At 35.9% G+C, this 19,225-nt stretch overlaps 1 protein-coding gene across 1 annotated transcript in view; it reads right to left on the reverse strand.

Annotated features, from left to right (window-relative positions):
* Positions 1 to 19,225, reverse strand: part of REXO5 (RNA exonuclease 5) — a 30,724-nt gene that overhangs the window by 8,675 nt on the left and 2,824 nt on the right. Inside the window, exons 2-13 of the mRNA XM_069485690.1 lie at positions 18,767 to 18,875; positions 17,481 to 17,607; positions 16,289 to 16,385; positions 13,586 to 13,729; positions 11,085 to 11,173; positions 9,975 to 10,090; positions 8,744 to 8,882; positions 8,493 to 8,587; positions 7,436 to 7,523; positions 5,192 to 5,295; positions 4,359 to 4,479; positions 506 to 608 (exon numbers count right to left, since the gene is read on the reverse strand). Coding sequence (XP_069341791.1) covers positions 506 to 608; positions 4,359 to 4,479; positions 5,192 to 5,295; positions 7,436 to 7,523; positions 8,493 to 8,587; positions 8,744 to 8,882; positions 9,975 to 10,090; positions 11,085 to 11,173; positions 13,586 to 13,729; positions 16,289 to 16,385; positions 17,481 to 17,607; positions 18,767 to 18,875 — 1,332 coding nt within the window. The remainder of the gene's footprint in view (positions 1 to 505; positions 609 to 4,358; positions 4,480 to 5,191; positions 5,296 to 7,435; positions 7,524 to 8,492; positions 8,588 to 8,743; positions 8,883 to 9,974; positions 10,091 to 11,084; positions 11,174 to 13,585; positions 13,730 to 16,288; positions 16,386 to 17,480; positions 17,608 to 18,766; positions 18,876 to 19,225) is intronic.

The raw sequence follows: 19,225 nt of genomic DNA on the forward strand, positions 1-19,225 counted from the left end.
TGGGAAACTAAGGTAGGAGGTTGCAGTGAGCTATGATGACACCACCGCACCCTAGTTGGGGCAACAGAATGAGATCTTGTCTCCAAAAATAAAAAGAGAATTGCAATCATGAGTCAAAACATGGGATAATTCCACATCAAAATAATTTTTTGACACAAATACTTGCCAAATATACAAGGATGTTTACTGCAGTATTACTTGTTATAGCAAAAATTTATAAAGCACAAATGCTGTCAACAGGTATACTATACAGTGGTATACTATACAGTAATAGGTATACTATGCAGCCATGAAAAACAAGCGAAATAAGATATATGATAACATGCAAAGATGTACAAGATATACTATTAAATGAAAAAGTTGCAAAACAGTATGTAGTCTGATTCCCATTTTTATAAAAATGTATTTAATGTTAATACCCACATAGAAAAAAATGCACATCAAACTTAATAATGCATGTAATAATCATTAAATAAACCATTCAGCAGAACCCATCCACTTACCCTTTCGTTCATCTTCTCAGTGAAGATGGGCGAAAAGGGCTCAAAAGAGAACTGAACAATGCTGAAGGGAAACAAGGGGATTTCCACTCTGGCGTTCTCAAGAACCTGCAGAGAATAGCACAGCCTGGATAAGGGAGGAAACTTGTACTTTATTGTGGGTCCTGAAAATAAGCCACAATAATATAAACAATAGTTGTCCTTTTACCCATATTAAAAAGTAATATGGTGATACTGCTGAGAGAAAGCATAAAAAAAAAAAAAAGTAATATGGGGCTGACTTCCAGGTCTGGAGGAAAATGGTGACACCATACAGCCTCCCAGAAAAATCACAAAATCAAAAGAAAATTCAAAAAGGAATTCAAAAAGAAAGTTAAAAAGTATCCTGAATGGAAAGAAATGAAAACACAAGTTATAAATATTTGTAGGATGCAACTAAAGTAGAACTTAGAAGGAAATTTATAGCTCTAAACACAGCAGAAAAGAACAGTCTGAAATCAATAACCTCAGCTAACATTGCTCTGGATTATAGCATTAGCTATAACATTTCAAAAAAAGAAAATAATTAGCTACATAAGAATTGAAAAAGGAGAAATAAAAACTGGAGTACCATGCAGTTGTAATAAAGAATGAGAAAGATCCATATAAATGGATACAGTATGATTTCCAGGATATATTGTTAAGGGAAAAAAAGACAACTGTAAGAGTTTATATAGTTTGCTACCTTCTGTGTAAGTAAGAGAAATAAGAATGCATATATGTATCTACTTATCTTTACTAAAAGGAACAAAAGAAAGATAAATGAGAAAGTCACTTATTTACACAAGGTGGGGTACAATTAGGTTAAAGAGATATGTAAGGCCGGGCGCGGTGGCTCACGCCTGTAATCCTAGCACTCTGGGAGGCCGAGGCGGGTGGATCGCTCGAGGTCAGGAGTTCGAGACCAGCCTGAGCAAGAGCGAGACCCCGTCTCTACTAAAAATAGAAAGAAATTATATGGACAACTAAAATATATATATACAAAAAATTAGCCGGGCATGGTGGCGCATGCCTGTAGTCCCAGCTACTCGGGAGGCTGAGGCAGTAGGATCACTTAAGCCCAGGAGTTTGAGGTTGCTGTGAGCTAGACTGACGCCACGGCACTCACTCTAGCCCGGGCAACAAAGCGAGATTCTGTCTCAAAAAAAAAAAAAAAAAAAAAAAAAAAAAAAAAAAAAAAAAAAAAAAAAAAAAAAGAGATATGTAAAGGAATGACACTTCTTTGAGTATACTTTTGCCTTGTGGAAGCATGTTACTGTTTTATAGATCCAAAAATTTAAATTAAATTAACAAGGATGGAAGGGGATAAAAAAACTGAAAAACTGAAAAAGCAAACTGAAACAAATGAACACAACTGTGTTTGAAATACATAATACAGCTAATCTGAAGGGGGAAGAAAAGAATCCAAGTAACTTATAAATAAAATATTCATATATCCTATACCCTCAGTCAAGGGTGGGGTGGAGATTGGGGGGAGAAGAGAGCAAAACTGTAAAACAAATTCTAAATTCATTCTGTGGGAATATGGGTACATGAAATCTAAAACTAATCTGGATACAGTTTGGGTTTGAGCTAATGAATAAATGCTGATGTCACTGGGAGCCAATATTCTCAATGTGGAAAAAAGGAGATACAAATATGGAATGAGGGAAAGCAAGGAAGAACCCTGTATGAATGGGCTGAAATGAGAGATACTGGTACAGACACATGATTTCTAAAATATGCATATGTGTGTACATATATATTTATGTGTATACATGTGTGTGTGTGTATGCATGCATGTATTTCTTAAGGATCTAGAAGCAAAAGATACCCCAGGAGCAATATGCATAGCCAGCACTCAGGTATTGGTTTCTAATACCAAGATGAGCCTGAAAATCTTGTGCAGACAGGAAAGAAATGCTTAACAAAATGATGGGTGCAGGTCACAAGGACAACGGAGCTAGCTTGAAGGGGCTCCCACTAGCCAGATCTGGGAAATTTAAACATCAAATTAACAGTATAATCATGAATTATAAACCATTAAAAAAAACAAACAAGAATCCACTAGTCTACATTGAATGAATGAATGAGGTAAAGGGAGGACGCTTGCTTACAGAATGCTGAGTAACAACTAGTATATAGAGACTAGAGTTGGAAAACCATTTTGCAACAATCACAATAAAACTGACTTAGGTGAAAATCATCAAATTTTGCTAAATATTGGGGGATAATTTTGATAAAAAGCAAGACATTTGTATGCCCTTAAAGTATCTCTCCACATTTACTTATTAGAGTTAAGAAAAATAACAAGAACTTTGCAGTGGAGAAACCAGACAACACCTTGACCAGATGATCAAAATACATAGCAAAAGTAAGGGGCAGATAGATAAGTGCCTCTGGATGTGACACCTTGAGAAAGACACATCACTTGTGTGTATTCACTAAGAATGCATCATCTGAATCTAATCATGAAACACTGCACAAACCCCAAATAAGGAATACTCTGTTTAAAAAGGGAGGAGGGGCATACATTACTCAAAAAATACCAATGTAGGGCTGGGTGTGGTGGCTCATGCCTATAATCCCAGTATTTTGGGAGGCCAAGGTGGAAGGATGGCTTGAGGCCAGGAGTTCGAGACCAGCCTGGGTAACATACTGAGCCTTCATCCCTACAGAAAATAAAAAAAGAAATGAGCCAAGTGTGGTGGTGCTGGCCTGTAGTCCTAGCTACTTCGGAGGCTGAGGCAGGAGGATCACTTGAGCCCAGGGGTCCAAGGTTGCAGTGAAATGAAAGACAAAAAGAAAAAGAAAGGTTGAAGAACGGTTCCAGATTAAAGAAGACTAAAAAAGGAAACTAAAAAGATATGCCAACAAAATGCAACACAAGACCCTAAAATGTATACTGTTCTGAAGGGAAAAGAGATGCTATAAAGGACATAACTTGGTCAACCAAGGAAACTAGAACACAGATGAAAAGTAGATAAAGGTACCTGGTCAATATTAAAGTTACTAAAGTTGTTAACTATACTCTGGTTATGTAAGAGAATATTTTTATTCTCATGAAATATACACTGATGTATTTATTTAGGGGTAAAGGGCCATGATGTGCGCTGCTGACTCTCAAATAGTTGAGAAAATGCCATACAAGGAGATAAGGGGAGAGTGGGGAGGGGAGAGAGGTAGGAGAGAGCAAGTGAGCATGAGCAAGAAAGCATAAGCATATGAGCACACATGAAATAATAAAGCAAATGGGGCAGAGTGTTAATAAAAGTTAAACCTAGATAGAAGGTATACAGATGGCCTACCATTTATGCAAGTTTTACGTAAGTTTGAAATTATTTCCAAATACAATATTCAAAAAAAAAATACAGATCTTCTGAATATGATGACACAATAAGTTTATGTTTTGATGCATCCCCTCTGCTTTACACATAAGCAATGATAGTCAAAATGAAAAAAAATATATATATTTTTATATATATATATATATATATATATACACACACACACACACACACACACACACATATATACATACACAGCCAGGCTCAAAACCAAGATAAACATTTCCATGAACCAGAAACAGAACAAAAATTCAAGGTAGTATGCAAGGCCAAAGCCTCAGGCCTGCTGGGCTCTGGAAGTAGACACTGGCAGCTGGCAGTTCTGCTCCAATGGGGCTTAGAGTGCTCCACACAAGATGTGAGATAGAAGCCAGACTTGGTAATTGTAGCCAGGTTTGCTGATGAAAAAAACCTTGACACTTCCACAGGGTACAAAGGGCTACATTCCCCTCAGCTTTGGCTGCAACCTGCAAAGGTATAGCAGGCCACTCACCTCTTTATTTGAAAGGCATTTAATAGTTTGACAGTTTCTGGAAGAAGGAATTTCACCAGCATCTGTCTCCCGGGCCAAGAAAAGGAGCTTCTGACCCATTGAATCCAAGCATTCTAAAACACTAAAAAAGTAGAAGAGTTAAGGTAGAATAACAGTTTTCCATAACCTGATAGTCATTTCTCTATACTTGTACTGTCCAATACAGTAGCCACTAGCAACATGTAGCTATTAAAATTAAATGAAATTAAAAATTCAGTTTCTCAACTGCATTAGTCACATGTGACTAGTAACTACCATATTAGATAGCATAGATGTAGAACATTTCCATCATTGCAGAAATTCATATTGGACAATGTTGCTCTCATAGAGAAATACATGCAAAGCTCTCTATAGAAGTTTAGGCCAGATTCTAAAGATTTGATATATTCATTATGATCTGGAGCCAAAATCCTTTTAAGCCTGTTTTTTGCTTTTGTTTTTCCCAGTCTGGGCAATACATCAAGGCTATAGATTGACTCTTGTAGCCAACATACCAACTAGTCTATTATCTCTCCTAGTGCTACACGGTGCAATGTATTCCAATGTTTTATTTTTCCTGTAAAGGATGTCATTTTAGACCAGCCAGTAGATTCAGAAAATTAGAAATTAGATACTATTTAGGCTAGAAGATGGTATTTTCCTTGCATGGTTTTTGAGATAAATGTTCTTCATAATTTTGGTAAATACTCTGAATAGACTCAAAAGAGGAAAAAAAAATTCCCAGGTGGTGGTGTTAAATAAGAAACCAGACACTCCATTTGCCTTTGCTCTTGTTTAGAACTGAAAAATATTACCTTGTTTTTGGGCGCTGAACTATTTCCGTTGCATTTCTCGGCTCTTGGCCTGCTGCTTGCACTTCTGGGTGACTAGCTAGTCCCTCCAGATTTAGTTCTGCAATCTTGAATGAAGTGATAGAAATCATTCATCTAATTTCTTACAAAGCATTTGAAGTTAAAAGAAATAAAAAACAACAACAAAAAACCCAAAAATCTACCAACTAGTGTTCTCTGCTTCTTTAAACAGTGGCATTGCCACAGTCCTAGGCTGGCTTTAGTAGTTACCAGATGGTTTATGGCTGCTTAGCCAAAAATGGCAATCTGTTACCAGCTACTGATGTTCTTACATGAATATGGGAAAGGGCCAAGTAGAGCTAATTGAACAGAGATGGCAATTTTGGCTCATCACTCGTTCCATAGTCAGTCACTTAAAATTTACTTCTCTGAAAACATGGAAACTTTTGGAAATGAAAAAAGAATGGCTTTTATAGCAACATCAAAAAAGACTACTTATTAGTTTAATGCAAAACCATAAAAAGTCTATTTTAGTTGATATTTCTTCTTCCATAAAGTGGGAATCCACTTGAGAGTTGTGATGCAAAGGGTAATTTTAAAAATTAAAACCTTTTAAAAAGAAACTTTTAGAATAATTTTAGACCTATGGAAAATTTACAAAGATAGTACAGAAAAGTCCATTATACCCTACACCTATTTTCCTATTAGTAATAGATTGGCACACTGCATTTGTCACAATGAATGAACCAATCATGATACATTAATATTAACTAAAGTCCATGCTTAATTCAGATTTCCTTAGTTTTTACCCAAGTACGACATAATTTTCACTAGAAATCAAGCATAAGTTCTCCAAGTGTGGTTTAAGAACCATCCTTTCAGAAGGGGTTCATGAGGTCTTTTCCCCCAACTACATAATACAACAGATTGAATGTAAAAGCAGATATGAAAAGCTATCTGCCTTCTACTAAGCTAGACATTAAAGGGATTTGCAAAATATGTAAAACAATGATGGTTTTTAAGGAAAATGGTTTTTTCCATAAAAATAAGTTATTTGTAGCTAGGCACAGTGGTATGCACCTGTAGTCCCAGCTACTTGGGAGGCTGAGGCAGAAGGGCTGCTTGAGCCCAGGAGTTAGAGGCTACCCTGGGCAACACAGCAAGATCTCATCTCAAACAAAATTTATTCGTGTTAATATATAATTTTTTTATTTAATATTTTGAACAAATTAATAAATATTAAAAATATTTTCCTACATATAATCTCTAATACGATAAATGTTATATGGCCCACATAAACAAAAGCTCTTTGTAAAATGGTCATAAGACCAAAAAGTTTTTAGAACCTCTGTTGTAGTGGTTTAGAGCAGGGGTTGGCAAACACTAGCCCTTGGGTCAAATCTAGCCCAATGCATATTTTTTGTAAAAAATTTTTATTGGAACTCAGCTGTGCCCATTTGTGTCAACCTATTGTCTACGGCTGCTTTTGCACTATAACACCAAGTTGTGTAGTTGTGATAAAGATAATATGGCCCGCAGAGCCCAAAATATTTACTATGTGGCCTTTACAGAAAAAGTTTGCTAACCCTGCTGTAGAGCACAGACAGACTTTGGAATCTAACAGACGTCGGTTTCAATTACGGTTCCACCTTTGAGTAGCTGCAGGATCTCAGATAAGTTATTTAACTTTTCGTTAAATAACTTATGTATAAAATGAGGCTCATGTATAAAATTGGAATAATAGTTAATACACAGGGTTGCTGCGAGGATTAAATAAGACAATGTATATAAAGCATTTTAGAACAGTACACTTAGTAAGAGCTCAGTGAATGATGGCTATTACTATTTATGTGCCTAAAAAGGATCTTTTAGAATATCTTTCTACCACTGTGATACAAAACACTATTTTGGCTACTGATTATCATTCTATGTGGACTACAATTTATATCATAATGGAGTCATGATGGAACGTATTATGCAATGGGGACAATCTAATAGGTTAGAATGCATTGTAACAAAGTCTGTCAGAAACTATGTCCTTTCTTCAAGGTCTTCCTTATGTGCTGTTATAATCTGTCCCCACTGAACTGTTGAAACAATGCTATGCTCCCTCCATCCCAAGAATGCAACAATCTTTCACACTCCCATTTTTGTTAAGAAAGACAACAATAGGAGATGATAGTCTGTGACTGTCTCATCTAGTCCCACAATTTAAGAAAGGCAAACACGACAGTCAAAGATACTCACCTTCTTTGGGCCATAGTTAAGGAAATATCGAGCCAATTCAAGGGTTGTTCTAGCATCTTCTGTGGCATCATGACCAACCCTGTCTGGACTCTATATCCTTCCTGGAAAGTCCAGACAAAATTCATGCCTGGGAACATTTTTAATGATAGACTCTTCCAAATACCTCAAATGTTCTGGTTACCTGAAAAATTTTAGCATTCTGATAATTAGATTCGCATCACAACATTCAAGACTCTTTTATTCCAGGCAATTGCCAGGTCCTGAGAGAGATGCTAGGGATCCAAAACAATCAGGAATGGCTTTGTCCACAGTCAGCATATCACCTGGACAAAAGGCTACCCAACAAAAAGTCTCTGGGTGACTCCCCAGCCAGGCCCTTCACTCATTTCTTAGATGTAACCATTGTTTAAAGTTACTTTCCAGAAAATTTTCTATTTATATATAAGCATCTATATGTACTGAAATATTTTCTTGGTTGTTTTTTAAAAACTTAAAATATATATATGCATATAGATATATCTAAATCTAATCTGTAGCACATCATTACCTAGGCACATACAGATCTTGTTCTGCATCTATATTTTCTAATCAGTATTATCTTAAAGAGGTTTCCATATTAGCACATACAGATCCATCACATTATTTTGAGCAAAAAAATTCAATAATTCAGATAACTATAATTTATTCAACCAGTCCTCTAGAATATTTTCAGCTTTATTTTTTTTTTTGCTATTTTAAACCATGCTAAAATGAACATCTTTGTACATGTGTGTTTTTATACAATAAAATACATTCAATATAGGTATGTTATGTTTCGAAATTTTGGTTAACTTTTCTCCCTTTCCCTGTCCAGTTCTATCCATCAAGCCTCAGCTGTGAATGTAAACCCCTTTCTCTACTGCCGCAATTTCTTCATTTCATAAGAAATGAAAAGAATAATCTTTATAAACTAAGAGGGAGAGCAAAGACCCTAAATTTTGCAATATGCATCAGATAGCATAATGCTAACTTATATGTGATTTGTCAGGACATTATTATAATATGTAAACAAACCTACCCCAAAATAGCTTTGGCTAAGAACTTTAGCTTAAATCTTCTGCCCTGCTCTCTGACATAAAGCACTGATGTATCAATAACATATGGATGTATCATCTGAGGAAGAAAGAGAATATAATGAGTAGCATCTTATGCTAAAGGAAAAAATAAGTGGGTTGGAAGGTTGAGGAGCCCAATGTTTAGATTTGAGATAAATGGAATAGGCATTTATAGTAGAAAAACTACAAATAAAGTCCTAAATCAGATACTCACTTTCAATGCTCTGAGATCCAAGTCTAAGGAGTGGCCCACTAACACAGCATCTGGAGGAAGCAAAGCTTTTAACTGCCTCTGTACATCTTTGAGTTTGGTTGTGACGGGGTTAAGAATCTTCTTTGTGATTCCCGAAAAACTTTCAATAAAAAAAGAGAAATGGACAGGCTATTAACAAGTTTTCCTACCTGGAAAATCATTTCCAAAAGAATATTTTAAAAAATTATACTTAATATGTGCTTAGTGTCAAAAAGGTTGAAAATACAAATAAGAAGAAATTAAAATTAGCCATAATCCTGCTACCCAGAGATGATCACTTTTTACATTTTAGTAAATATCCTTCCATATTTTTGATACCTATACATTTATGTAAATATTTTTTATAAAAATGCAATCATAATGCACATGCTACTTTATAACATGAGCCAGTCATTTGAAACATATCATGAATAAGTTTTCACATCAATAAATCTATTTTAGGACATCCTTTTAAATTGTCATGGAGTATTCCATTATAGGGATACAGAATATTTTAACTAATCCTCTGCTTTGGGACATTTATATTCCCATATTTTTGCAATACTGTGACAAACACACTTGTACATACATACATCTTTGCCACACATGACTGTCCCCTAAGAATATTGTCTAATTATCAAGCCTGCTAACAGGGTAGTCTTTATCATTACCATAGCCCCTCTGTGCCTAAATAAGCATGACTCAATAGATACAACTTTAATGGGTGGAAACAGTAATGTTTCACTGGCTTGTTCTTTGCCTAGTCACTATGTGTACATTCTGAAATTACATGCTAATCTTTGGAAAAATAGAATAACATTTTATTTCTGTTATGGGAAAAACCAGGGTTTAGTTTTTTATTTTTGGGGGCAAGGCAAATGATGACTTGTGGATTTTCAAATGAGGTCTTATCAGAAAGCAAAGCTCCACCTGTTTGACAGTTACTAGATAATGATTACAATTGGGAGATTCTAGGGCAAGGAAAGTAATATTCTGCCAACTTAAAATCACAAGAATGTTAGAGAACAAGAAAGGCAAGAGCATTATACACTGGCATTGTGTCATTTCAGTTTCAAATACACAAAGGCCCCAGCCTGATAATATTTAAGTAGATAAAACCTAACTAAACAGAAGCTCTGGGCAGTTCCTGTTAAGTCTTATTCCATTCTAGTCTGATAGCTCCCGGCAGAGTTGGAGATGAGGTGAAAAATACCTGGTGAGGTAGTCCAGAATCTTGTTGTCAGGTTTGACCAGTTCATCCATAACACAGCAACCTCCTTCGGCAACCAGTGAGATGCGTGTTAGTTCTCTCCCCTTGGATGTGAAGCACTGAAGAGACCAGGATGTAGTCAGACTGTTGAACTGTAGAAGCTATTGCTTCTTCTTATTATTCACACTATGTCAACTGCCACCTATCCTAATCTACTAGGGTCATTGCAATGGCACAGACTTTTTGCTTACTAGAGGGATCCAATATGAGTGAAATTAAAGCTAAGCACCTAGGTTGCTGAATGTTACATTTAAGAGAATCAACACAGTGTAATTTCTCTGGAAAGGATGTGCTCAAGGAAGATGAATGCAAATAATTTAATCATAATTATGTCTACCATTTATGAAGTGTATACTATATCCAGCATTACGCTAAGTACCACTAATAGGTAATTTTTATTAAGCCCATTCTATTATGATCTAGTGCTATACTAAGTATTTTATATATACCAGCTCATAATAATCTTCTGAGGTAGCCTTAGGCAGAAGATAAGGTTGAGCAAGTTAGGGGATTTGTCCAAGAGCCACTAACAAGGCAAGGCAAAGATATACATCCTGATATGTCAGACTCTAAAACTTTAGCTTTTAGCCACTCTATTAAGAATTGAGAAACTACGTCTTTAGTATTGAGAGGGGATGCACTATCTTTGGAATGAAACTTACTAAAATTAGACAAAGTAAAGCACAAGGGGTACTTAGGCAGGGAAATCCTACTTCTGATCTTCAGTGTGTAAAACTAAGCCAAACCAATGGTAGTCAAGGCAAAGCATTCATGGTAACAACAACAAAACATTTATTCAAAAGATAGGAGTAAACTCCAGTAATGTACAATGACTTGGTTAAACATAGTAACTAGTTAGGAAACATGTTTTCTTTATTCTTCATCCTAGATAGAACATAGATCCAAGTTTTCCAAAATGTGAGTAAAAGGACCTACTTTTGGCTATTTAAACTGAATACCAGAACTGAATATATTGGTTTACTGGTACATTAGACTCAAGAAATCATCTTCCACTAGACCTTTTTCCAACTGAAAAATCAAAAATATACTTACTATTTCACAGTCAAGTCCAAAGAGAGGACTGTTGTCTGTTATAGAACCATTACATTTGGTAGGTACAAAGTTTTCACAGTCAGGAAAACCTAGAAAGAAAAGGAACAAAATATTTGCCTTTAGAACTACAGATGATAAACATCACTCTTAGATTCACCCAGGTAAAACTGAAATACCATATTTGCTGGGCACCTTCTCTATGTTAGATACTTGAAATACAAAGACTAAGAGGCAATCTCTGTCTTCAAGTTTTTCTCCACCCACTTATTTTTATATTCTAAGAAAATAATGTAGGCTGCTGTTAAGTAGATCCTAGGACCTGGACTTCCTGGCAGTTACCAAGTAATTTTTCCTCCTATGAGAAAAGAGATAACTGAATTGTGGCTAAACCCAAAGCCACTAGGCCTTTTTCATGTTGGCACCAAGAGAGGATGAATCAAGTATGCAAATAAATGTATATGGCATCTTTTGTTCCTAAATAAAGAGAAAATAGGAATGAGATTCTAAGACAGTGGAGATCTAAAAGGATTTCACAGTAGGGAGAACATTTAAGTAACATTGTGTTCCTCCACCCAACTCCAACCTTAAGATTTCTCTGAAATCTCTGTTCAGAGACTTGCCTGCATTTTCTGGAATCATTGCCTGAATATGCCCTATAGAAAGGCTCAACTAAAGGCTTAACATACTCCCTCCATTGTGTACCCTAAGTCAATAACCACTTATATTCAGCTCATACCCAAAAGCATTTGAACTGTTGAAGAGTTCTAAGGCTGAAGAAGTAAATGTAACATCTAGATCTTGTTTGACAAGAAACAAAGGGAGGTATGCAAACCTTTGACCAGTTTCTGTTTCTCAGTACCCTGAAATTTCCAACTGATTGCTATTAAAAATAATCAAAATATGGTCTAACCCAGAAAAGAAAGGCATCCCCAAATCTGAAAGATACTTTACTTGCTGCCCACCTTATCTACATTATTAGTGGCAATGATAAAAAATAACTAATGTTTTTTAAGTACTTATGTGCCAGGTACCATGCTAAGCACCTCTTGTACATTAATTAATTTAATCCTTATGGTAATTCTATGATATAAGAACTAACTTTTAATTCCATTTTACAGATGGCATTTTCACTTTATTTTAAAAGGAAATTTAGAATATAAAGAACTCCAACAGCTCAAAAAGACAGCCCAATTAAAAAATGGACAAAGGATCTGAACAGACATTTCTCCAAAGATATAAACGGCTAATAGGCACATGAAAAGTTGCTCAAAATCATCAGCTAAAAGGAAAATGCAAATCAAAATCACAATGAGATACCACTTCACACCCACTAAGATGGCTATATTCAAAAACAGATAATAACAAATGTTGGCAAGACTATACAGAAATTGGAAAATTCACATATTCTAGTGGGTGCTTTGGCAAACAGTCTGACAGTTCCTCAAAGGGTTAAACACTGAGTTACCATATGACCCAGCAACTATGCTTCTAGGTATATACCCAAGAGAAATGAAAACATATGTCCACACAAAAAAACTTATACCTGAATGCTCATAGCATTATTCATAATAACCAAAAAGTGGAAACAAGCCAAATAATTATCACCTGATGGATATACTATATCCATACATGTAATATCATTAAACAATAAAAATAAATGAAGTACATGCTATAACATAGATGAACCTTAAAAACATTATGCTAAGTGAAAGATGTCAGTCACAAAAGACCACAGATTGCACAATTCCATTTATATGAAATACTCAAAATAGGTAAATCTATAGACAGAAAGTAGATTAATGGTTGCCTAAGGCTTGGGCAATTGGAAGGAAACAATAATATGGGATTTGTTTTGGGGAGATAAAAGTGCTCTGAAATTGTGGTGATGGCTATACAACTCTGTAAGCATACTAAAAAAATACTAAGTTATATATTTGAAACGGGTATGTTAATTATATTGCAGTTTTTAAAAAGGAAATGTAATTATTACTGATGTAATTAGGAGGTAACAAAGAAAATAAAATGAAATAAAAGTATTTTTATTAAATTCCTGCTATATAACTGACCAAGGTTTTGAGCTCAGACCTGCTATATTTGTTAAAGAATGTGGGGGTATCATGGGAAGAGGATTCTAAGTATTGGAGAAGCAATAAAATGTTAAAGACATAGTGACTCTTTTTAATAAACTAAGAAGGAATTAAAGAAAACCAAATGAAAAGGAAAGAAAGGGAATAACTTTCTCACTAAATATTTTGATGCTATTTAATGTCATGTTCATGTACTACCTAAAATCATCACTTTACCAACCATGGTATACCATCACACACTTTGGGGCACACTGTACTTAACATATTTCCTCATTAATATAATAGAAGATGAAATAAGTAAAAGCAAGGCATTCAGAAAGCAGACAGAAAAATAAACTTTTATAGTAGTATTTTAACAAACTGTTATTAGATATTCCTATATTGTTAGCAATATCAGATTAAGTCTAAGCCAACCTTGTAATGGAAAGTTAAATGTTTTCATTTCCTCCTTTGTCAGAATACATCTGGTCAAGCCCACTTTCTTACAGCCATACTTTTGAATGATGGGGTCATTTTGCAAATTGATGTTGGCTTTTGAACTGGCAGAAGGTAAAGATCCTGAAACAAGAACAATTGTACATATATTAGAATGTGTGCTTAAGAACCCTTTAAGACATGTCTCCTAACATGGTGTAGGCTAAGCATGGTGAAGATCAAAAGATTTCTAAGACCCAGCCTCAACTTTTAAGGGATGTGCAATCTAATAGCTATGAAAACATAAATAGAAAATAAGTTCCAAATGGATTAAAACAATAAAGGCCCTTAAAGGGAAAGGAAGGGCCAGGTGTGGTGGCTCACACCTGTAATCCTCGCACTCTGGGAGGCCAGGGCAGGAGAATTGCTTAAGTTCAGGAGTTTGAGATCACCCTGAACAACAGCAAGGCCCCTTTTCTACTGAAATAGAAAAATTAGCACGGCATCCTGGTGTGTGCCTATAGTCCCAGCTACTCGGGACGCTGAGGCAAGAGGATTGCTGAGCCCAGAGTTTGAGGTTGCAGTGAGCTATAATGACACTGCTGCATTCCACCCAGGGCAACAGAACAAGACTCTGTCTCAGGAAACAAAAGGGAAAGGAAGAGGAATACACTTCAGGCCGGAGTGGTTAGAGATAGTTCAAACGAGGAATGATTAGTAGAATCTTAAAGGCAGAATTCAGATAGTACATTAGACCCGTTCTTTACAGTGCCTGCCACTCCTCCAACAGCCCATTCTAGCTAAATACACCCCACTCCCAGCTACCTACTCAAGCTGCACTAGCTTGTTCTTTAACTAGGGGGCATCATTAATTGGATTTAGGGTGTGGGCCTAGCTCAAGAGGGACCCATTTGTAGACTGACCAATGACTTGATGTTCCTTGTCAAGACATGCTCTCAAAAGGGACAATGGTAATTAGCAAAGCTGATCAGACTGCCTGCTTCAAGAATTTTAACGAGAAAATATAAAGAACTAAACAAAAGAGAACAAAAAATATACACAGAGAAGTTGATGCTATGAAAGGGACAGAGAACAGCTCTTTATTAGGGGTACTTAGGTTCCTGATGGCTTTCTAGTCCACATGCATCATTTTTCAAGCAATACCCTCCTTGCTTAAGGTGGCCCAAATGAGTATCTTGCCTTTGCAACCAAAATAGCCAAACTATCGTAAATAGAACAGGGCATTCCAGGTAAGACAGAAATGTAGAAAGCAAACTTGATTCAGCAGGGAGTAGACCAGTAAGGAAGAAAAAAAGGATCTGTGTAAGAAAGGAGTACAGGAAACAAGGTTGAGAGAGAAAGACCCAAATAAATTATAGACCATTACATATGTCAGGCTCAAGAGTTTGAAGTTTAGTCCATTATTCAATACATAATTTAGAGCAATAAAAAGTTCCTGAGAATGGAAATGACATAACCAAAACAGTATTTTAAGAAAGATCAAGCTCAAAAGATTTATGAAAAATGGAGTACAGAGAGAAATTAGAAAAAGCTTTGCAGTCATTCTGGCAAAATAATGACTAGCATCTGGATTAAGATTGTAGAAGGATTGGAGAAAAAGGGATATACGAAAGAAACATTACACAAGAAAAACTAGCAGGGCATGGTGACAAAATAATTCAATTCAGTCAACAAAATATTTATGACTGCCTATTATATGCCTGGCATTGCTCTAGCCACTAGGAATTCCCCAATGAACAAAACCAACAAAATTCCCCATAGAACTTAAATTCTAGTTGGGAAGTGGACAATAAACATGTAATATATCAGGTAGGGATGAGGGCTATAAAGAAAAGTAAAGGAGGGGAAGGAGGACAGGGAATGCTGGGGCAGGAAAAGGGTGACTGTCATATATTTTATACAGGGAAATCAAGAAAGATATTTCTGATACCAAGTTTACATCTGAATAGAGAATTGCAGGAGGAAAAGGAATGAGCCATACAGAGAGATTGGGGATTGGAAGGAAGCTAAAAGAAAAGTAATTCTATAATTCAAGACTAGTGCCTTAGAGAAAAATGATACTGACAGAAGGAATTTGAAGAGCTCATTATTTAGAGGTGAGAAAAATGCTATTAGATGTTATGACTGACAGAACAGTAGAATATCCAAGCAACAATGTCCAGCAGGCAGTTGAAAATATATGACTGCAATCTGGAACATCACACCTAGAGATAAACATATAGGAGTCATACACAGAAGACTGATAGGTAAGCTTGGGAAAAACAGATGAATATTCCAAAGGAAGGACTGAAGTGAAGGCAGATCAGAGTGCTATGGACTATGTATGCATTGAGGACTTTGATATTTAGCATGGGAAGATTCAGGGAAATACTTAAGAGGATGGAGAAGTAGCCATAACCCCTATGGCTCCTCAAGGCCTACAAAATAAAATCCAAGGTCTTTAGGCATGGCATTCAAACCCTGCAGGACATGGCCTTGATCTGCTTCTCCAGCCTTGTCTCTCACCACTACCTTCTCCTATTCCCCTCAGCGTCCCCAACAAGCTATATTCTTCAGCATGTCAAATTTCTTTTTCTTGATTATACCTTTTATTTTAAAACTTGATGCCTTGAGCCTAGGATCTTATAATGCTCACTCAGTGATCTAATTTGAGATGTTTAAAATATAGTGCAGGTCAAATACCTTCCATCATCTTGGGCAGATCTCCAGTTGTTTGTTTCTTTTGTAGACCAATGGTATTAGCTAAAAAATTAGATGATGGAGGAGGCAGGACGAACTTCTGAAAATATATTAACAGGTTTTATATTAAATGCTTGAAAGCAGTTAAAATACTGTGAAAAGCCTGGACTTTTATAGTCAGCTCAGTGCCATGAAAAGAAAGGTCTAGACAACAGTTGTTTGCATTGTAAAATGAGAACTGTTTCTTTAATGTGGAAAACTAGGTAGGTAAATGAAGCCACACTTACCACCCCCCCACCCCAAAACATTTTCTTTGCTTCTTGGATTACACATTGTAAAAAGGACAAACTTTACAAAAATGTACAACTTAAGGAAAGCCCTTTATATTTTTCAAAGCACTTCCATATCTATTATTTCATTGGACAGCATGCCATGCAGTCAGGACAGATGATGCTACATGCCAAAAAGGTTGAGATCTCCAGCCTCAGGCTTACCTGGGCTTAAATTCCAGCTCCACCATTTACTAACTGTAACTAGGGGAAATTAATCATTTTCTTATGTATAAAATGAGAATAAAAATATCTAGCTCTTACAGGACTACAAGAGATGATGCACGTAGCATGCTATCCATGATTAATATAGGGCCTGGCACATAGGAAGTGCTCAATAAATGAAAGCAAAAAGAAAAGGTCGACGCAGAGAGATTAAATTAGGGCTCATCAACTCAAACACTTTCAGGGATAAATGTATGAAACAAGCCAATAGGAAATGAAGGAGGATATGGGAAAACGGAGGGCACATGCCTCTTTATAAACATGACAGCTGCTATTCAGCTCCATATACTGTTCTAATGGTGCCCAATCTTGTGATTTTTTTTTTGGAGAGGTATAAAAACATAGAGTTTATGTAAATTTTACAATTTCTGAAAACACCATAGCCCAAATAAAATAGAACAGTAACAACCTGGGAGCTACAGATTGTAATATGAGAATAAGTGTTTTGCCTAGATTACCAAAGAAAAATGAGAGACAAATCTAATTTCAACACGAGCCCATTGTATCTTAGTCCTTTTGCTTTCTACATCTCCTATTGCTTGTTCAGTAGGGTTACCAAGGAGCATGGTCTCAGGCACATGTACTAGTTTAAGGATGACAGGACCTAACTCAACCCCTAATACAAAATTTTCATAACTTACATGTCTGAATGCCTTTCGGAGAAATCCAAACTCCAAATAGAACCTGTAGAAGTGTAGCTGACTCATTCCCTGCAGAACAAAAACCCCCACATTGTTCAGGTGGTTTTGATGAAAAAGCTGGCACCAGCTGTTGAAAAATCAAACCAACACGACTAAGAGTGATACCCTCAAGTCAGTTACAGGTATATAGAAAGCAAGTGTGAAAAAAAGCAGTGAGTGACTGCTAATAGAATTTATCATAACTCACTGATTGCCTGGAACTGGAAGACAGCAATTACTGTCTACATTACAGAATTCAAATAAAGATCTCTTGAAACAAATATTTGTCACATTTAAATCAAATAAAAACAAAGTGCAATGTATTTAAACGTATTTAAATCCATTGTCCTATTAAAATTTGTTTTAAATCAGAATTAAGATCACTTTACTAAGACTCATCTCCAAAATCCCAACCTACTCTGCAGCCCTTCCTAAGCCAGATAATCAAATGGCTGGCTTCAAGAAATTCAGCTTTAGATAAACTAATAAAATAATGGCAGTATCTGTTGATAGAGAAGATGGCTTTTGAACCATCTAGCCAATTCATAACAACTTCCCCCAGAAAAATGTGTACACTTGAAATCTTGAGTTTGGTGCAGTAGTGCGCACCTGTAATCCCAGCTACTTAGGAGGCTGAGGATTGCTTGAGCCCAGGAGTTTGAGACCAACCTGGGCAACATGGCAAGAACCCAGCTCAAAAAAAAAAAAAAGAAAGAAAGAAAATCTTTTTATTGGTACATATACAAAAACAATTTTCATAAGACACTTAATAATGGCATTGACAATATCAGAATAGCAAATTCTCTCTTTGCCCTTTATTTGTAAAAGAAAAAAAAAGATTGACTAAAATTCTTAACCTATCGTCATGTTATCTTAACTAGGTCTGTACTGGGGGAAGCAAACTAAAATATCTATAGTAGCCAGACAGAAACTGTAAATAAGGGAAGCAGGCCAGGTAGGACATTGGTGTATATATGCCCCATGTAAAGGAGAGGCCACCACTCAGCTTTGACAAATTATTGCCATGTGGGAATAAAAGGACAACTGCCAGATCTTTGGGTTTTTTGAAGAAGTCAAAAAATCTGGATTTTTTTTACAAGAATTCCCAGATTTAACTGTTGGCATCCATCATAAAAAAAATTTAGGACATGCTACATGGCAAAAATAATGTCAATAAGCCAGACATGGTCCTCTAGACACCAGTTTGAACCTCTGGTTTATACCCACCATTTATGTTCATTCTATACCTGGGTTTAGGAATACTAGATTTGCCCAGAACTGCATATTTCAGCAATTCACATAGCTGGCCATGGGTTACTTCACAGTTTTTAGCAAATAAAATGGTAGATAAGCGGGCTTTCTGCAAAGATAAAAGAGGACATAGCAAACATGATTGTTTAGAAAAACAACAAAGCAAGGCAAATTATTATTCTAGTTTCTCATTATTTTAACATACAAGTATATCCAAACATTAAAGAGTGCTCTTAATTGAAAATGAAGGTCTAAAACAACTACCTGCTGACATTATTAGTTATTAATAGGATATTTAACAAACACTGACACAGAACCTGAATTATAGATACTTGGTTACATGCTAGAAATAGTAGGAGGAATAAAATACAATTCATGCTCTCAATGAGTCCATTCTACGATGGGGAAAAAAATGCAAGAATAGGTAATTCTAACACAGTGTTGGTAAGTACTAT

Source organism: Eulemur rufifrons, chromosome 14 (assembly GCF_041146395.1).
Source record: "Eulemur rufifrons isolate Redbay chromosome 14, OSU_ERuf_1, whole genome shotgun sequence".
NCBI classification, from domain to species: Eukaryota; Metazoa; Chordata; class Mammalia; order Primates; family Lemuridae; genus Eulemur; species Eulemur rufifrons.